At 38.8% G+C, this 20,720-nt stretch overlaps 1 protein-coding gene across 4 annotated transcripts in view; it reads left to right on the top strand.

Annotated features, from left to right (window-relative positions):
* Nucleotides 1-20,720, top strand: part of RALGAPA2 (Ral GTPase activating protein catalytic subunit alpha 2) — a 322,357-nt gene that overhangs the window by 148,953 nt on the left and 152,684 nt on the right. For all 4 annotated transcript variants that reach the window (XM_059134173.1, XM_059134172.1, XM_059134174.1 and 1 more), the window contains 2 exons: nucleotides 593-691; nucleotides 926-1,081. In XM_059134173.1, the coding sequence (XP_058990156.1) occupies nucleotides 593-691; nucleotides 926-1,081 (255 nt within the window). The remainder of the gene's footprint in view (nucleotides 1-592; nucleotides 692-925; nucleotides 1,082-20,720) is intronic.

Below are 20,720 nucleotides of genomic sequence, written 5' to 3'. Positions count from 1 at the left end.
GTTTTTTTTTTTTATAAAAGTGATACTTTTTATTTTTATTGTACAAAATTTGAAAAATATAGAAAAATATAAGAATAAAATTAACATCATCATCCCACAGAGATAACCAGTATAAATATATTGTTTTATTTTGTGGGTAAATACATTTACAAAGTAGAATTTTAGAATATATACAGTTTTCATTCTGGTTTTTGTTTATAAGGTATGATTTTTCTAGGTTATTAAGTTTTTTGTTTTTTACTTTTGTTTTTAAAAAATGATTTATATTTATACAGTATAACTTGTTAAGCCATTCCTTACCATGTAGAGTTCAGGACCTCCCCCAGCATTCACACTCAAGGGAAAACAAAGCCCTAATTTTGTATTAAATCTAAAACCATGTCCAATAAATGGAACACAATTGAAAATGTCAGTAGATCTCAGTAAAAGAAAAAATTGTTAATGTTGTAGGTTTTTACTCAGTGTACAAAAATTTAGTGAGAAGCAGCTCTTTGGCTGTGGAACATTGGCTACATTTGGCTACACAACATTGAAATATTTTTGGGATAAGCTAAGCATGGCCTTTACTAAAATTCTTCTCTCTGTGACTTAGATACGGGATAATCTGGCAATAAGCCTAGATAACCAGTCTTCTCCTTCTCCACCGGTCCTGATCCCACCACTCAGAATGTTTGCATCATGGCTATTTAAGGCAAGTGGATATGTGTTTATTCCTTTATTGCAATTTCCTCTTCCTTTCTGAAATTGAGTTTAAAAAATGTAATTGCCCAAGACTGCACGTTTTGAAGACAAACTGAATCTTACTAAAGCCCCTGCATCCCTCATCTCCATAAAAAACTCTTATGGAATACTAAGAAGTAAATGAAATGTTGAAATGCTCTGCATCTGGAGTTAATTAAATATTTAAGCCTCATCTCCTTGGCAGGCGACGATGTTGCCAAATGAATACAAGGAAGGGAAACTGCAAGCCTACAGACTGATCTGTGCCATGATGACCAGACGCCAGGATGTTCTGCCAAACTCGGACTTCCTGGTGCATTTTTACCTTGTGATGCACCTGGGATTAACCAGCGAGGATCAGGTATTCTGTGACTCTCCTATCACGGTAGCCCACAAGGTGGAAAGTGCATATGACTTTTTGCAGGTTAAATTAGGGTTCATGAAAATACATCAAACACAGAAATTCTCAGTAGTTTCAGCTTATCTATACACAGCAACCACATTGATTTTTCAAAATTGTAAATCAGCTTTCATCACATCCCTGCTGCTTTTCTCCATTGACCTTGCATTGTGCCAACCGAATTTGAACTTTATTCTGTGCCTTATATAGTGCTAGATGAGCTAGCCTCAGCCTACGTTGTCATATCCAAAAAAATGGTGTTGGGATTCTGCAATAGATATTGTTCCAAGAAAATTATTCTGGTCACTTAAAACTGTTTGAAAAGTATTGTTTTAGTAGTCAGGGTGTTTTTTTACAAGACCACAGTCATACATTAGGGGTCCTGACATTTCTAGATGAGGAGTTATCTTAATTTCTTCCAAAGAGGGGTTAAAAAGGAAACAGAAAGGTCAATGGAGCTACTAGTGACAGCCCATCCTTGGAGATCGTGGGTGTGCAGGGTAGGATGTGGCCAGTCCCTGGCCTGTCTCCGTTGGGAAGAGCCCTGCCTCTGGGCAGAGGGCAGGGAGGGGAACAGGAACTCAGTCGTGATTTGCTGTATGAATATCAAGCCAGGAAGTGATAAGATTGGTTTGTATTTCACAGAGATTATTCTGAACTCAATTTGAAAGATGAATTTGAAAATGTGACAGTGATAGGATAGAGTGGACGGTTGGGCCTGGAGACAGATTAATTAGGACGTGGTTAAACTTTAAAATGATGCGAATTAAGATGTTAGCACAGGGAATGGAAAGGAATAGGAAAGATTCAAGAAATTTCAAAGCATTTCATGTTGTTACTAGGTCTTTTTGACCAATTAGAGGTATGGAGAATGTTTCAGGATTTACCCTTGAAATTATACCTACTTACCAGTGACCCTGAATCATTCATGAACTACCAAGATGTCATCCTTTCTGTATTTGTTTCATTCTCTGAATGTATAATACAGACACACCTTTTTGATACCCTTGAGATACACGTAAGAGGTCATTCTCCAGAATACCTAGTTTTTCTCTATTGCTTCACAATATGCTTCCTGAAGCTTCTAGACCCTTCAGCCCTATTTCAAACTCTTGGATACATCCCCTGATATACGATGATGAGCTTTCATCATGGAGCTTTTATCTAAATTAATAACCATACTGTCCTACTGAGTTGTCTTTGTCATATTTGCTCTGATTCCAGCAGTGCATAGAGGACATTCTGTATAATAGACTGGACTTGGACCCACAGTCTCATTTATTTCCTAAAAAAATGCAGAAATAGAGATGTGAAAGCAGAAATGTTTGTACTCTGCTCAGATATTTGTAGCCATCATTGCAGGTGAAATCGTCTTTCACAGAATGATGTAACAGGGTGTGTGGAAGATTGAGGGATATAAATAGGGAAGAGAATGAACTCTCACAGATCATAATGAAATCCCTCAGTGACAGAAGGTTTAGTTAACACAGTACTTTAAAGAAGTATTTTGCTAAGATTTTATAGGGAAAAAAATTTAGTTGGAAATTATCAACTGTAGTTTTCTCATTCAATGAAAACAAGTTAGAAGTCAGCAGCAAACACTTAGTATTCCTGGAATGAGTTCTCTAGAAAGTGACATAAATAGATATGAATTTAAAACCCTCTTTCAAAAAATAAAAATAAAAATAAAATCATCTTTATTTTAAAGGCTGTTGGAGTGGAAATGAAACAATAACATGAGGTGAAATAGAGTTTGAGAACCCAAAACATAATTTCAAAAAATACAATTTTATAGTGTAGAAAAATGAAGTTTTCAGATTTTTATACTTAAAATTATTTTCATTTTAAAATTATTTTAATATATGCCATGTTTTGGTTAAGTTTGAGCTTTTATAGTTCATTGCAGAGTACATAAATCTTAAGTGTTGGTCCATTGCTAGCAGTGATCCCAATATCCAGACTCCTAAGACAAAACTGGGATGTAAATCTCTGTTTTATAATCAGCCTATTGTCTAGCCATTAGACACTTGAATTTTTATGTGTGTTAAATAGAACTGGCTGTTCTGATATAAACTTAACAATTATTGGTATATGTTTTAGAATCCCTGACTGTCTGCCAAACAGAATTACTCTAAATAAGCCTTATTTCTTTTCCACAAGAAAATTATACAGAATACCTTCTAATGAAAGAAACTTTCTCATTTGAGTAAGAAATGTCTCTGATAATTAGTTTAACTTTTGGTCCACATGCCTAAATGGATCATGGTGGTTTTTCCAGAACTTATATGTTCTTCTGGAAGCAGATATTATATTAATTATAAAAATACAAAAAAAACACTTACAGTAGAGAATACAGTTAAATCAGTTAAATTCAATTTTTTATTGACCAACTGTGCACCTGTGACTAGTACCATCTCAGGGCTTGTTTCCTAATTGTGAAAGCTCTCAAAGAGTCACTAGCCTGCCCCTAAAAGACTTTTTTCCTGCATGGAGAACCTTTTAAAAATTTTCCTTATTTCTTAGTAAAATAAGTAATAGCAAATAATTTTAAATGGTCTAACATTTATTAGTTTTGTCTTACAAATAAAATTCAAGGTGAATATCCTCCTTTCACCGTTAGGTGGAACACTTGTCTACACAACTCTCACCGTGTGGCTCCCTCCCTTCTGTTGGCCTTTAAAAGGGAGGCAAGGCCCAGAGCCCTGTGAGCCTGATGGTGTGGCTTAGTCATTTTACAAATGCTTTCCTAAATATGAGAGTATCGAAATTATGTCAGTAGTGGCTAATAAAGTGTTGAATTGGAAATAAGCTTTAAGATGTTAAAAATCTTTTTCTCATATGTAAGGCCGCTTCTAGTAATTGAAGACATTAAAAAAAAAAACAACTATTTGTAAAATAGATGTCTCACAGACTGTTCTGTGATACAATCAGATAAATCTATGGTTTCATTTAATATGGTAGCCAATTCATTATGGAAACAAATGTAGACCTTTCTGTATTTAAAAATATAATAATGATACATAGACTGAACAGCCAAAATGTAGCACATTCCAAGCCAGCTGTTTTTATTTGGGCCAGGTTTATCTATTCTAATAACTGAATAATTTACTATCTAAAATAATGACTTTACCAACTAGTATTTTCCCAACTACCTGTGCGGTTTGAGTTTATGGTTTATTAGCATGATTGAGAAAATGCTTTGAAATAACTAAACTTCTCCTACATTCTGAATTATTTAAAAAAATATTGCTACTGTTACTTGTTTAGAAAATATGTAGGATCATAAGGACTTTCAAAATAACTCTACATTATGAATAAAATTTGGGGTGACATGAGGAACTGATTGCTCAGCCTGCCTATGATGGGTCTTCCAGTTAGCTTCCACTCTGCCCAGCTGCTTCATGTCTGGTTGGCTGGTGAGGGTGGGACAGAGGGTCTTCAGTTCCCTAGCACCCACACACACACAGCGCCAGATTCTGTACTGGCACCTGCATGACGTTGTCCTACTGATTTTTCTCTGCAATTCATTTAGATTAATATCATGACCCATTGTTTAATAGCAAAAGTTCAAAAAATATTGAGAACTTTTGCCCAATGCCACATATTCAAAAGGCTGATAGAATTTACAGGCAAGACTTGGCTTATTCCAACAGGGTATGTCTTTCCCCTTGATCCATAGCCAACAGGCTGGTCAAGCAGTCCAGTCCTTGATTCTGTTTCTCTTTCCATCTTGTTTGACCTAGGCTCAAGCCTTGGCCCCCTCTCCTCAAACCCTTCCGGACTGGAGTGCCTTCCCATCTCCAGCCCCAGATAGCTTTCCATAGCTGCCTTCCCAGCATCTCACCATCTTCCAGCTGCCCTTCTAAAGCTGTTCCTGGTTGTTCTTAGTTTTTCCTAATGCTTAGGCAGCTTTTTCACCTCAGTCTTCCCCAAAATATTTGGACTTGAAAAGCACCGTGATTTGGGTTTATTGAAAGCAGTTCCTATTAATTTCATCATTATTTAAAACATATGGAAAGATCAATATGTGTGAAATGGAAAAGGACAGTTGAGGAAAGGAATTTTATTTTCATGTTTTTAAGAGCATATATCAAAGACTGGAACGTTTTCTTTGCTTAAAGTAAGTGAACTGTTTTTTTAACAATGACTTACAGATTTAATGTCTTTATGCAGTTTGTTACACATCAAAGTTAAAATTAAAGTCTCTTTTAAAGGCAAAGCTTACATTAATGTAAAATTATTGTTGCAAATTTGCATCTAGAAACTTTGGGATATATAAGTCTTTGTCATTTTCATCTGTAATTTTGTAACACAAGCAAAAAAGCATGAGGCCTCTCTCAGGTGGAGAAATATATGTTGTTTAGCCTGGAGGTAACTGTCAAGTGACAAATTAGAATCATCACAGTATAAAGTCATGGACTAAGTGTAATGCAGTATGATTAAAAAGTGTAATAGTTAAGTGCATGGGCTTTAAGACAGCCTGTCTGCGTTCTAGTCTTGGCTGTTCCTCTTATTAGCCAAGTCATTTGACCTCACTATGACTTCCTCCCCCTATATGTAAAATGCAGGAAATTAGGGTTCTTACCTCCAATAGTTGTTTGAAGACTTTGAGAAGGTAAAATATGTAATGCAGTCACCTCAGAGCCTGGACACACCAACCCTCAGTAAAGTGAGCCCTTGTAATGATACTAAAGAGTATGAGGAAAAGAACAGCAGCTTTAGTAACTGGGTGTATTTTATTTTCTGATATGTTAAGATGTTAATGTTTTTCTTTCCCCATATATTTTCTTACTTTTGAACGTAATGGTTTTACTGAAAGATAGAATTAGGCATTGTGAAATTTCAGAACACGTGGAGAAATACCCACTCCCCATGCTGTAGGTCAAACTTCACTAAAATGTTTATTTAATCCACTTGTGATTCATAAACATTTTTTGTGTGTCTCCTGCCACTGACTCACTTTCTAGCCATTCTTCACCCGGCTCGCCGTGCCTTCTCTATGATGGAAGCTAAAAAGCTGAACTGTATGTGTCCCAGCTCCTTGCAGCTGGGTTGACATCCACCCAGGTCCCATCCAGCAGAGGCACGGAGGTGGCAGAGCTGGAAAAGTATGCATAGGGAGTGGTGGGCGGCAGCTGTCATGAGGAGGTTCTACTCTGGAACCTGCATTACTGTGACCAGAGCAGGCAGCAGCATCTCTGCTGGAATCACTCTGGAAGATGGCTGGACGAGTATGCTTGCCACCTTGTTCCTGGCTGTGGAGGGTTCATGCTTGGTTCGCTGACACTTCTAGAAACTCTATAAGCCATCTCATGCCCCAATATAAATCCCCTTCGTCTTCATCCCCACAGGGTGGATTCTATTGCCTGCAAGTAAGAACCTGGCTCAGACAGTGGCTACTCTACAATGTACCACGCTGGGTGCTGGCGATACATGATCAATGTGGTTCATATTTCAGTCACTAAATGCACTTGTAGCATTTCTTTTTTTCCCCCTCTAATTTTAGCCACTTGTTTTGTAGCCAAGAATATTTAACTTGTTTTAGGAAACTTTTGCTTTCATTTGACTTCATATTTTAGTGAACTTTTTGCTACACCAATGTTAATACATAATTTTAAACAACATATATAGAGTAATGTTCTTAGAAGTCAAAATAGCTCATGATTTTCTTAACGGATGTTACAACCTCCTCTCATGAGGTATATGATGGAATAATATAATAATAAACAGTCGTTTGTAAAAAGATCCCAAGAGACCCCTCAGCGAGCATAAGACTCAGCAGTGAGCTATGAAAGCAAGGTGCAGGGGTGATACTTGTAAATTGGTCGTACCTGACTCTTTTAATAACCCCAGACAGCCTGTATCATGCAGTGATATGTAATAATTGCATCACCTTTTTCTCAGACAAAGAATTGTTCTTTGTTGAAAATTCAGACTTATAACTAAAACTGTGGGTTCAGTACACATAAGTTTATAAATATATTTAAGGCTAAACATAAACGAGTATTCATTTTCAGGAAAAGTGCAGAATTAAGATGGCAAATTAGGGACCTTGTTTTATCTCATGTCCAAGGAAGTAATTCTAATGTATCTCTAAAGTGCTTGTTCTGTACAGCAAGTGATTATTATTTTTTTTTTAAGATTTTATTTATTTACTTGACAGAGAGAAATCACAAGTAGACGGAGAGGCAGGCAGAGAGAGAGAGAGGGAAGTAGGCTCCCGGCTGAGCAGAGAGCCTGATACGGGACTCGATCCCAGGACCCTGAGATCATGACCTGAGCCGAAGGCAGTGGCTTAACCCACTGAGCCACCCAGGCGCCCACAGCAAGTGATTATTACCAAGGTTTAAATTCATGGGATTTTGATTCAGTGCTACCAGCAGGATAAAGTGCATATTTATAAATTTAATGCTCTAATTGATGTTTAGAGGATTAAATAATAGCCTTGATGTGTATCAGTAGAGGAACTCTAGAAGGCTAACTTAACAGCTTCATTTGCCTGAGCACAAGAGACCAATGAATGGGTTGGACCAGAGGACCTCTACATCCTTTCCCATTGAGCCTTCTTGGATCATCTAATCTATTTTTAAGCACTTATTATTAGGGTCACATTGTTAATTCATAAATATAGAAAAAGGTTAAATAATCTTTTCATATTCAGTATTTTTCCTCACCATTGTAACAACCTGTCGGGTTCTGAAGGCATATGTAACATCATGATACGCATGAGTAGATACGGTATCTATCACCTTGTGCAAAGAGCCAAATAACTGGTACACACCTTAGAGGATTGCACTGGGTTGAATACCTTTTTAGTTGAGTTTGAAAACAGCTCACAGAGGAGTTGGAACTGATTTGAGCAGAACTTTCTAGGATGAATAGGATTTAAATAGTCGGACAAGAAGCAGGTTAGAATTTCACATGTCAGTGATATAGACCTTCTCAGGCCATCCATGTTCAAGGAACAGTAACTGAGTGGTATGTATTAGTTCTAAATATGTGCCTGAAAATAATGTGCAGACATGAATCTAGGCAGCACTGTAGGGAACCTGATTCAGCATTGTTTTTATCTCATGACTAATGGGGAGCCATTGAACGTCTTGGAACACAGCACTCAACATTGTCAAAAAGCATTTTTAAGAAGCTTAAAGCAGCATACTTTTTGGGGCACCTGGGTGGCTGAGTGGGTTAAAGCCTCTGCCTTCGGCTCAGGTCATGATCTCAGGGTCCTGGGATCGAGCCCCACATTGGGCTCTCTGCTCAGCAGGGAGCCTGCTTCCTCCTCTCTCTCTTCCTGCCTCTCTGCCTACTTGTGATCTGTCTGTCAAATAAATAAATAAATAAAAGAAACTTAAACCAAGTTATATGGGGTAGGTTATAATCAGGAAGGAATGAGGGCAATAAGCACAGAGAGGGAATTGTTGAAACAATCCAGGGGCAAGGTAATGGGGGCCTAACAAGGACTGAAATGCAAATGGAGTTTATATGCATAAATTCATTTATTTATATGTGCATATATGAATATTTCTGTGCATGTGTATATAGGTTTTGTGTACTTCGTGTGATTGTGTGTGTGTGTGAGGAGTATTTTGGACAGATTGGGTATAGTGCTATGTGTAAGTGCCCTGAGAAGATAGAGCCTACTGGCAGTATTCCCATTATCTCTCAAAGCAGAAGTCAATTCAGAGAGGCAAGATGGGGATTTGAGAAAAGGTGGGAGGCTAGATAGGCTGGAACCTCTCTCTTTATTGTGGGCATGGTAACACAGGGGCAGGCAAAGCAGGTGTATGGAGGATACACTGAGAGGTGTCCCTAAAGAATTCTTAACTGTTAGGAAGTTGAAATGTGTTGGAAAGGTTTCCAGGTACATTTCTTCTCCACTTAAGAGAACATTATGTCTAACCCTGTTTAATTTTGAACAGTTGACATCCGAACTGTGAATTTTTTACAGTTATTAAACTAGATTTCTAAAGGTCTCTGTTATCTTATTTTTTGTTAGCCAGTTTTGTTACTATTTTTTTTTGAAGTACTTTGAAACTTTAAAAAATCTTTATTTTTCTAAAAATATTATCTGTGTGTGAATTTACTTTTTTTTTTTTAATTAGTGGGATTTTGTTGAATGTAAAGTTCTCCTATAGCAATAAATAAAAAAACTTACAAGTTTGACTTAGGTTTGATGGAAGACTAATGCTTTCAAGGATGAGTGGTATATATGAACCCTGTCCTAATGTGTATTGATAAACTAATAATTCTCACTGTGTCCTTACTGTACAAATTCAGAGTGATGAAATGTAGAACTTATCACATGGTTCGTGTTCTACCACCAGGTAGTATCCGGTGGTTTCTGAGTGTTTCCCATAAGGTTTCATGAGAATGTACAAACCAAAGGTTAGTCAAGTTTTACCAAAGAAAATTTTATTATACCTTTGCTTAACTATTAATGACCATAGATAGAGACTTGAGACAGATGACCACACCAAAATCATACCTGGAGGGTTTTTTTTTTCTTATATGGCTGAGTAACCAATAATTATTTTCATTAAGCTATAGACCAAGCCCACTTACCCCTCGAACACCTAAATAAGGAAAGTAGAAATATGTAGAAGGTAACAGATGGTAGAGATTTCAGTTAGGAGGTTTAACACATGTGCAGTGAACTTGTTTCACAGCTTTAGAAAGTGTAAGATAATAGCAGGGGAGGCTGACCTGGCGAGGGAGAGGTTTACCTGAGGCCAGAAACTTGAGTCTTGTTTGATTTTCCTTTTTGGAGTTAAAGCTATAAAGACTTTCTTTTAAATAAACACTGTCAGTGAAGAGTCTGAATTATGAATTTAATTACAAATTTAGCCATACATCTTTAATAAGCATATGCTACATGAAATAAAGCATAAAAATGAAATATAATAGCAACTCAGTGTATGTGAGTGTATGAAAGATTTTGTCCTTACTAAACTGTTACCATATGGTAAAGTGTATAAGCTGACCTACATCTTCCACTAGAAAAAAATGTTCTTTTGTGTCCCGAGGTCTCTCTTTGGAAGGAAATCCTACAGTGGCTTCTAAGAAGGCCCATGTCACCAGAATCTTCCTTAATAGACTCACTGGAGTCCATCATGTCTTTTCCCAGGCAGAGTAGGCACTCAATAAATATGTTGATTTATAGGAGTATAAATAGGAGAAAAAAAAGAGGAAGCCCTTCTCAAATCCATGTGGCATCATGGTGAAGAACAGATAAACAAAGTACCTGAGCCAAATCATTCTGGTTGAGACTGTGGCTCTAGTGATCAATTTCAGAGCTGACATGAACTTTCTGCTTTCTTTTTTTCTTTTTTTTTTTTTTTTAAAGATTTTATTTATTTATTTGACAGAGAGAGATCACAAGTAGACGGAGAGAGAGGCGAGCAGAGAGAGAGAGGGAAGCAGGCTCCCTGCTGAGCAGAGAGCCCGATGCGGGACTCCATCCCAGGACTCTGAGATCATGACCCGAGCCGAAAGCAGCGGCCCAACCCACTAAGCCCCCGAGGCGCCCGAACTTTCTGCTTTCTATAGTGGTGATCTAGCCATCATTCATTACCCTAGAATATTGATTCCTGGGATGGCAGGGGAGGTTGCCACACCCTCCCCTCTAGGGGCACTGGGCAATGTCCAAAGATACTTGGTTGTCACTGGAGAAAGGGCATATAGTGGGCAGAGCCCAGGGTTGTCGTTACACATCCTACAACATACCGGACCACAGCAAAGAATTTACAGTCCAGTGTCAGTAGTGCTGTGGTTGGGGGACCCTGCCCTTGAATAGTAGCACCTATGTAGATGACACCAGACTAGGAGAAGATTCGGGCGATGTAAATTAAATGACTGAACCCAGCAATCAAAACAAGTATGAAAGACTAGCTTTCTCAACTTAACCAAGGAAATTAAACCCCACAAAAATTTAACCAGGGAGATTAAAGAGAGGCAAATGTTTGAGGCCGAACATTATGAAAATTGCTAGCAGGGAACTCTTCTTCAAAAAGGGGGGATTCAATTTCATATGGTCCAATTTATTTTTTAAAAAGAAAAACAATTTTAGAACTCCCAACATGGAGTGATTACATTAATTCAGAGTTAACATGACAAATACCTAAGGTGCATTTTGTACAGAAGCTGAATCTGAATGAGTGGTGTGGCCTGCAGCCCCAGAGCCTGAGGCACTGCAAGTGTGTGTGGCAGCGGGGAGGGGTTCTGGGGGACTGTTCTCCCTGCTGCACGCTGTAGTGCACACTGCCAAGTGGCTGAGATGAGAAAGGATGGCGAGAGAACAGCTTGCATGGTGAGGAGTTGGCACATGGGCACAGATCATTGCTTCCTTCAAATATCTGGAGCCCTGTCTATGAGGAGAGAGAGATCAGGCTGTCTTACCTCCTGAGCAGGGACTGTTGGTAGACTCCAGCTCACCACCAGGAGCGCATTCTAGCCAGGTGTCCAGTTCAGACATGGCTGGTGATTGATCAGGGGTTTGTAAGCCTCTCCTGCTCTGTCATGTCTGTCCACAACGGCCTGCTGGTCTGGCCACCTCCTGGTGGCCTGGGCAACAGGGCCATTCACTCGGGACCTTGAACCCTGATCTTCACTGGAGTTGCTGTGTGCATCTTGAGTCAGTGACCACATAGCTGCCTCTGGCCTGAACTGCTTGTTCTGTGAAATGGAGTTGTAATGGCTGTCTTTGGGGCCCTGGAAAAATGAGGGCAGTTAGGCTTTCAGTAAGTGCTACTTGGATTGCTGCAGAAGAGATTCCCGTTGTTTGGAAAATGGCTTGTTGACCTACAAGAACTTCTCTAACCCTTTAGAATTCTATGAAGATTTTAAGAAAATTTATTTTTTTTCTTTAGGCAGAGAAGAACTGAGAGGCTGAGAGGTGGCATGTGGAAGCATTGCAAATACTGAATTGTACTTGGGGAAGGGGATACCTTAACTCCTATGTGGGAAGGATTGGTTTTTGAATATAAGAGATTTTAAATCATGACTGTGGTTTATAATCCATAAAGGATAGGTTTGGATACAAGGAAATAACATCAAGAAAAGCATTCTAAATTGCAAGTTTTGTTTCTGTGAGAAAGTGCTCTCCTTGTGGAGAATAATCTCTTTTTGTCTCTTGATTCCTTTTTAATACATAACAATAAGTGGGAGTGTGGTAATTGCAGACTGTTCAGCTATTAATGCTATTTACTGGAACACATTTTAGAGAGAACATTGTTTTCTGAAGAAACAATAAACAACAGTTTTTCTTTTGTTCTTCCATGGAAAAATATTCTTTAGTGGCTAGAGAAATTTTAGAAGAGGAGAACCTTTTAATAGTAAGACAAAATAAAATACCTACCTTCCTCCCGCCCCCAATACTGGAGTCTTGCATTGAATGTGTGCAGCATGGTTCTTTTGTTAAGACTCGGGGCCTTTGTGTCACCTATCTGCTTCTCTCCCTTGGGTCCTCATGGCTGTGCCCCTGGAGGAGCCCTGTGCTCTTGTCTTGCCCTCACTCTCAGCTATGTAGAGGTGTCCCCCACCCCTGAGGGGTCATTGCTGGAGGGCAAGGGCCATGCTTTATTCTGCCTCAGTCCCCTCACAGCAGCTGACATGGTACCTACAACCAAGTTAGCACTTAAGAACTTTGTCAATTTATTGTGAAATGTTTTTGTAGAAGACAAAATGTTTTTGTAGAAGACAAAATGATGTGGCTCTCATTTTGGACTCCTTTTAAATGAGTGGATTATTTTTAAACAAAAGGACTTTATTTTATTACTGTTATTATATTTGTGTATATTTTTTAGAGAGTGAGAGCATGAGCAGGAGAGGGGCAGAGGGAGAAAGAGAATCTTAAACAGGCTCCATGTCCAGCATGGAGCCTAACATGAAGCTCAGTCTCACAACCTTGAGATCATGAACTGAGCCAAAAAGAACGGGATGCTTAACTGACTGAGCCACCCTGGCGCCCCAGTGAGTGGATTTGAAATGAAATCTGTTTCAAGTCTTCTTTTTCAGTTAGCCCTAGAAAAATTAATATTTTAATAAGATCATAATTAAAAACGCTGCCATAATTTAATACAAACAATGATGTATGAGGCTTTAGAATTTACAAAATGCTTACCAATCAGTCTCTGTCACCCTTTGTAAGAGCACTGTGGGGTAGGTTGCATTTTTACAGATGAAATTGATGCTCAGGAGACAAAGTACTTGCCCAAGATCAGAGATCAAAGTAGTGGTATCTTTCAGGAGTCTTGTGTCCAAATCCATCCTCTTCCTTCTTCCTCCTTCGCTCCAACATCTGCCTGAAAGCAACTTTGTTTAAAGGAAGTACTTTTTAAGTCCCCCAAATAAATTTTATTATGTGTAAATCAGAAGCCAGAATGTTAAACACCTGTTCCTAGACTTGAAGCAGCAAGTCATTTGACCAGTTAAAGGTGGTTTAATTATTCTAGATGGTCTAATTCCTTGCCTTTACCTCTTTCCTTCCTCCTGTGGTGGGATTCACATCCACTGGGCTCTCCATCAGTGGAACAAGCAGGCTAGGGGATGTCTCAGTTTTGCCAAAACTGCTGCTTTCTTAGTGGTTCTAGCCTGAGCAGTGGGTTGAGATAGCTAGCTCCCTTTGGGAATTTTCTCTCAGACTTAAGCCGTTCTTGGGAGCTCATTGTCCAAACACATATTTCATTATAAAATATAAAGAAGACAATATAAGTCTTTTGCCCAAGATGAAACTAAAAATGTTCCCTGTTGGGATGCTCCACATATCGTGTCCAGACCTCCATGTTGGTAGGATGGGTTTGTAGAGTCCCAGAATTGGATGACCAGCACATTGCTCCTCTTTCTCTCCCCACCCTCCTTTTTTTTTTTTTTTTTGACAGAACACAAAATATGGGTAGCTTTGATTTTGCTCCCACACTCAGGTGGAGCTATTTTACGTACAAGGAAACAAACTAGAGAACATGTATCTTAGGTTATCCTAGAATAAAAAGAGTATATAATAATCATATTCCAAAGCCTATTTCTTCTCCTGTGTGAAAACACATGAGAGGACATGGGGGGCTCAAAAAGGAAGAGCGTTTCCTCTTTAACCTGTTCTTGGTCATGGGCTAGCAAAGAGCCCGGAGAACCAATTCCACCAAGCAGACTCACCTTCATCCACACCTGAGAACCAGGCTTCCCAATCTCAGTAAGGGAGAAGGAAACACTTTTAAATGCACCGGACACTGATCTTTAACAACATCAGAAGCTCTAAGTCTTTTAGCAATATTAAAACACAGAAGACACAAATGATGTGGGTTTTCTAGTATTCATTTGAGGGAAAAACAAGAATCCTCATTTCTTATTGGGTTCCTAGGAGATTTCTTGGTGTTTTTCCATAGAATCTTTCTAACTACCACCTCTACACACACAGTGCCTCTGCCTCAGGCATGTGCATGTGTGTATGTGTGTGCACCAGGACATACACACACACGTGTGCATGTGCAATTTCTGTCCCAGTTTCCTAAGAATATTTTGGTGGGAGGCTCATTTCTATTTTGAAGATAGCATTTTATGACCCAGTTTTTCATTTGATAGATAATATTTCTATGAGAGTGATATGTATATATTTTGGAAGCACATTTTTAAGCCAGAGCATTTATTGACTTTACTTGGAAGTATAGTTCTAAAAAAGTATTATTTGCATTTATAAATGATTATTAGGCAGAGTGAAGGGATGAAAGAGCTAAGTAATGTCCTTAGAATGATGCTCTGGCTTTACATGTGAGGCCCGCTATTCACCAAAGTCAAATGGTGCTTCACTGACCCTGCATTAACACTTAACTCCTTCCAAAGGAGGAGGAGCATGCTTTGGTTTGTGTGCAGACCTTGGGACAGTTTCTGGCCGTTGTCGATCTCCTATTCTATATGTGTAAATGAAAAAATTGAATGATGATCTCTTAGATCTTTCTTCTCTAGGTTTTCAAAGTTCCAAAGGAACACATTAAATATCCTTGTTACCCAAATTCAGTAGAAAGATGTTTCCCTTACTACATTTCTTTACTTCATTCTAAGGTAATACAAGTATGCAGTCAGATCCTAACCTGGATTCCAGCATGAGAGTGACTTGTGTATTCCACTTGGCATCGTAGGCAATGTTGACTGAACCTCACTGTACCTTGCAGCCTTGGCATTAGGCAGCATTTGAGTATATTAAGTCTATGGTTTCATCCAAGAATTTCTTTTTAGTATTCTAAGAAGAATATATATCCAGCTGACTTATTCCTGAAGCAGAATGAACACCATACCTGGGAGCAGAATGGCTGCCTGTTGCTGTAGTACCCATATTAATTATATGAGTGCATGTTTCTCTCATTGCAGTAATTCCTACCTTAATGATAATACTTGCATGATTATGCTCACTCCATAAGTACATTTCTAACAGTCCTGTAGTCTGTGATGCCAGTGACTCTTTGCCTTTGCTTCTGCTCCAGAATGTCATAAAGGCTGTGGAGGAGTTCGTGGAAGAGCCAGTGGAGAGGCTTGAGCTGGCTGCCTTAGAAAAAAACACATTTGAGTATCCTCCTGGCCCACCCCATCCACCCTGCTTCCTAGCCCTTATTACAAATGCCTTTCTGTGTCTACTGTCCCCGAACTTGGGCCGCCAGGTTTGGTCCCATTTTAGAATGCCGCATCCATGTCCTGCAATCTGAGTATACTCTGCACTCACAGAAGTCTGCACAGCCTCGACACTTTTGCTGTTATTACTTGCCAGCAGCAACTCACTAAAGCCCTCATTTGCTGAAGTCCAATTGTCAGGAGTTAATAACTGCTCTGAGCATCTGCATCAACCTCATTAAACCAGCCTGTTGTAGAAACTGTAATGTTTTAGATTTGAGGTTCATCAGGGTCATGACTAAGACAGTCATTACATAGTCAGGCCATGGTGTCTTCAAGGCATGATTGGTGCAGCTGGTAACTCACATCTCTCCACAACCCTCCAACAGTTTTTTTCATCTTATGGAATCATAAATGTGCCAGAATTTCCTGACGGGTTTGCCATCTCTCTGTTAGTCTCCCCAGTGAGCTGTGAAACGCCCTGTATAGGAAGCCCCTGTGAAAGTGGCTTCTCCTGATCTGTGGACTGCAAACAGGGTTTTGTTGGTCAGAGTAAAGGGGGTTGTATATTTCATTCATGTTGCTAAGGACTTAGGGCTGAGAGAATGACTTCATTCATATGATAGAGGGTAAGTTCTTTCTCAGTGCATCTGATCTCCAAGTACCCTGAGCATCCTTGCACTAATTTGCTAATCTCCAGAAATATTTAGAGAAAAGTTTGAATGCCACATCATAGGCTCTGGCTTTCTTCCCATCCCAGAAACAACATGCTTTCCATTTTTTCCTTTTCCATAAAACTTCCACAGTCTCCTTAAGATGAGGAAGGATGTTCATTCTTATAGCTTTTATCCAGTGGTGTACTGGAAATTATAGCCAGGGCAGTTAGGTAAGAAAATGAGATAAAAGGCATGCAGACTGGAAAGCAAGAAGGAAAGCTGTCTATAATCACAGACAATGATCTTGTGTATAAAAACCCTAAGGGATTGCCACACTCACTAAAAACTTCTATTAGAATGAAAACATTAATTAAACAAAGTTGCAGGATATAGGATCTATATACAAAATTACCTGTGTTTCTGTACACCACAATGGACAATATGAAAATGAAATTAAGAAGACAATTTCATTTATCAAAATGAGCAGAATATTTAGTCACAAATATAACCTAGGAAATGAAAGAGATACATTGAAAACTATAAAACATTCCTCTATGAAATTAAAGAAGGCACAAATAAGTGGGAAAATGTCCCATATTCCTGGACAATTAATTTTGTTAAGATAACAATATTCCCCAAGTTGATCTGAAGATTCAGTTGGATCCTTATCAAAATTCCAATGGCCTTTTTTACCAAAATGGAAAAGCTGATCCTAAAATTCTTAGGCAGTTGCAAGAAACCTCAAATAGCTAAGACAGTCTTGAAAAAGAGCAGAGCTAGAAAACTCACAATTCCCTATTCAAAACTTACTACAAAACTACAGCAATAGGAAGAGTATTGGTGCCGGTAAAAGATTAGATATATAGATCAATGGAATATAACTGAGTGTCCAGAAATAAAGCCATTTATCTCTGGTCAACTGATTTCCAACAAGGGGGTCAAGATAGCGAAGTGGGAGAATAGTCACTTCAACAAGTGGTACTGGGACAACTGAATATCCACGTGTAAAAGGATCCAATTAGATTCCTACCTCACACCATATACTGACTTTAACTCAAAATGGATCAAAGACCTAAATATAAGAGCTTAAACTATGAAACTGTTAGAAGAAATGACTAGATATGCCATCAAAAGCATAAGCAACAAAAGAAAAAAGTTCAAAAAATTATACTTCATCAAAATTAAAAATTTTGTACACCAGAAGACAGTATCAAACAAGTGAAAGACAGCCCACAAAATGGTAGAATATATTTGCAAATCATGTATCTGATAAGGGTCTAGTGCCTAGAATACATAAAGAAGTTTTATAACTCAGTAGCCAAAAGACAAACAGCTCAGTTTGAAAATGGTTGAAAGATTTAGACACTTCTCCAAAGAAGATATCATAATGGCCAACAACTATGTGGAAAGGTTTTAAACACCATTAATCACCAGGGAAGTAAAAATCGAAGTCACATGAGGTGTCACTTCATACTCACTAGAATGGGTATAATTTTTAAAAAACATGAAAAATAAAAAAATGTTGATGAAAAGTGGAGAAATTGGAACACTCGTATGTTACTGGTAATGTGAACTAGTAGTGCTGCTATAGAGAACAGTTTGTCACTTCCTCGAAAGTTCAAGCATAGAATTACCATATAAACCAGCAATTTCATTGCTAGGTATATACCCAAAAGTATTGAAAATAGGTATTCAAACAAAAACTGGTACACATATTTGCATAGTAGCACTGTTCGCAATCACCAAAAGGTAGAAACAACCCAAATGTTCATCAGCTGATGAAAGGATAAACAAAATTTGATGTATCAACACAGTGGAATATTATTGGGCCATGAAAAGGAATAAAGTATTGCTACATTCAAGGATAAACATTGAAAATCTATCAAGTAAGAGAAGCCAGGTTAAAAAAAAAACTGCCACGTATTCCATATTCTCAAATACTCAAAGCAGGTATATCCATAGAGAAAGAAAAGTAGATGAGTGGTTGCCTGGTGGGCAGGAATAGAGGATGACTGTTTGTGGGTAGAGTGAAGATGTTCTCAAATTAAATAGTGGTGATAGTGCACAATTTTATAAATATACCAAAAATGACTGAGTTGTATACTCGGGGCACGAGCAGGGGGAGAAGCAGACTCCCTGCTGAGCAGGAAGTCTGATGTGGGGCTCCATCCAGGACCCCAGGATCTTGACCTGAGCTGAAGGCAGTTACTTAACCAAATGAACCACCCAGGTGTCCCTGAGTTGTGTACATTTTAAAGGGTATGTGTGTGTGTGTGTGTGTGTGTGTGTGTGTGTGTGTGTATTTATTTATTTATTTGACAGAGAGATCACAAGTAGGCAGAGCAGCAGGTAGAGCATGGGGGGAGAGAAGCAGGCTCCCGCTGAGCAGAGAGCCCAATGTGGGGCTCGATCCCAGGACCCTGAGATCATGACTTAAGCTGAAGGCAGAGGCTTAACCCACTGAGCCACCCAGGCACCCCTAAAGGGTATATTTTATTACAAGTAAATTATATCTCAGTAAAGCTCTCCCAGGTGGTCTGGTGGTTAGTATTCAGCACTTTCAATATTGCTCTTACAGATAACAGAAAGAAAAAGAAGCAATTAGGATAATCTAGTGACAGGGCACCTGGGTGGCTCAGTGGGTTAAGCCTCTGCGTTCAGCTCAGGTCATGATCTCAGGGTACTGGGATCGAGCACCGCATCGGGCTCTTTGCTCGGCGAGGAGCCTGCTTCCCCCTCTCTCTCTGCCTGCCTCTGCCTACTTGTGGTGTCTCTCTCTCTCTCTATTTCTCTCTCTCTCTGTAAAATAAATAAGTAAAACCTTTGAAAAAAAAAAGATAATCTAGTGACATATCAATTTCAGTATAAACTAAAATTCATACAGTGTTTCTTAAAACCAGTCAGTCAACCAGTCAGTCCCCCATTTTTCCTGAGGCAGTTAGATAGTCTTCATCAGTTTGAAGGCTAGTAGAGTTCTTCCTCACAGATATAGGATTAATTTCAAGCAATCATAAAAAAAAAATTCAAGGCTCTCCTTAGAGCTGATGGTTGCAGTGACTTTCTCTGCCATCTGCCTGATGTTCTGTCACTTCTGAAATCGTGATTTCATGCAAATGGTGAGAGCAGCTCCTGTGGCCATCAGAAGTTCATTTCAGGTTTTTCACTCCCTTTATTCTTTGCACGCTGCTGTCAGGGAAACTCCATGTCTTCTCCATAGCATATTGCATGGTGAGAAGTACTAGATGACTTTGCTTCTCCAACTACAGAGCCCAATTACTCTGTCCTGACATATTTCTTCTGGCCTTGGTAACAGTTACACCCAGAGAGGTCACATTTGTCAGCATTCACAGAAGTCTCTGCTTTTTCTCCAGAAAGTTCATACCATACTTGGCCCTTTTAACATACAATGCATAGCACATACCACATACTCTTTGACTCAGATCTTGAAAGGAATTTTTAGCTTTCTTCTGCTGTGTTGTCTTTTCAGCAACTCTTGCAGAAGCACAGTGCTCGTGACATGATCTGCTATGCTTTTTTTAAAGGCTATAATCAAAAAGATTTTATTTTTATCAGCAAAAAGTCCTGTCTGAACCAATGTAGAGTATGAAGAGGCCAAGTAGCAGGTTGTGGTGTGTAAAGCATGTCTTTTACACAGAACTGGAGAAGCAAAGGCCTACTAGCAGAAGCAAGAGGCCAAGGTTTCGGGACCTGGAGAGAGCTGCTCTTCTGAAAACTAAATTTTTAAAAATGTTTTTAATTTTATTTATTTATTTATTTTTGGTCATTCGGCATTTCTGAGCTTCGCTAAGGAGGAGATAATTGATACTTACAAATATGTCCTCAAAGTACTGCAAGATTATAGCTGCCTTTTTAATTGTTAAAGTTTTGGTCATATCCAGAGTTACTGTTAAAAGTATCCTTTTGCATTCAAATATTTTGGTAATTAGTAATTCTGCGTGGGCGTGGAATGAGTTGAACCTTTTCATTAACTGGATTAATGAGATAACCAGATCTGTACATTCTCCCTTTTACCAAACAAAAGAGCTCCCTTTAGAATTTTCTGCATAAAAGGCAGGTATCTTCTCTGAAAAACAGTGAAGTGATTAATTTAGCATTTTATTTTTCTTAAAGTAAAAAATTAAAGAAGGATTTTGTATACATAAATTGTATTTCTTAACAATTCTGTTTGGCCTCCTGGAAGGTCTGAGTGACTTTAGGTGGAATAACCGGATCTGTTTGCTACTGAGGAGCAGGCACGAGTCCGCTAAGGAAAGGCGGGGAGACAGATGGTCGGCTATTGTGTTACAACCATCATCTGCTGGGCCCTGAGCAAATATTAAGTGAATAAT

The sequence above is a fragment of the Mustela lutreola genome, chromosome 9 (assembly GCF_030435805.1).
Source record: "Mustela lutreola isolate mMusLut2 chromosome 9, mMusLut2.pri, whole genome shotgun sequence".
NCBI lineage: Eukaryota > Metazoa > Chordata > Mammalia > Carnivora > Mustelidae > Mustela > Mustela lutreola.
This window is presented reverse-complemented; position numbering and strand designations above follow the sequence as displayed.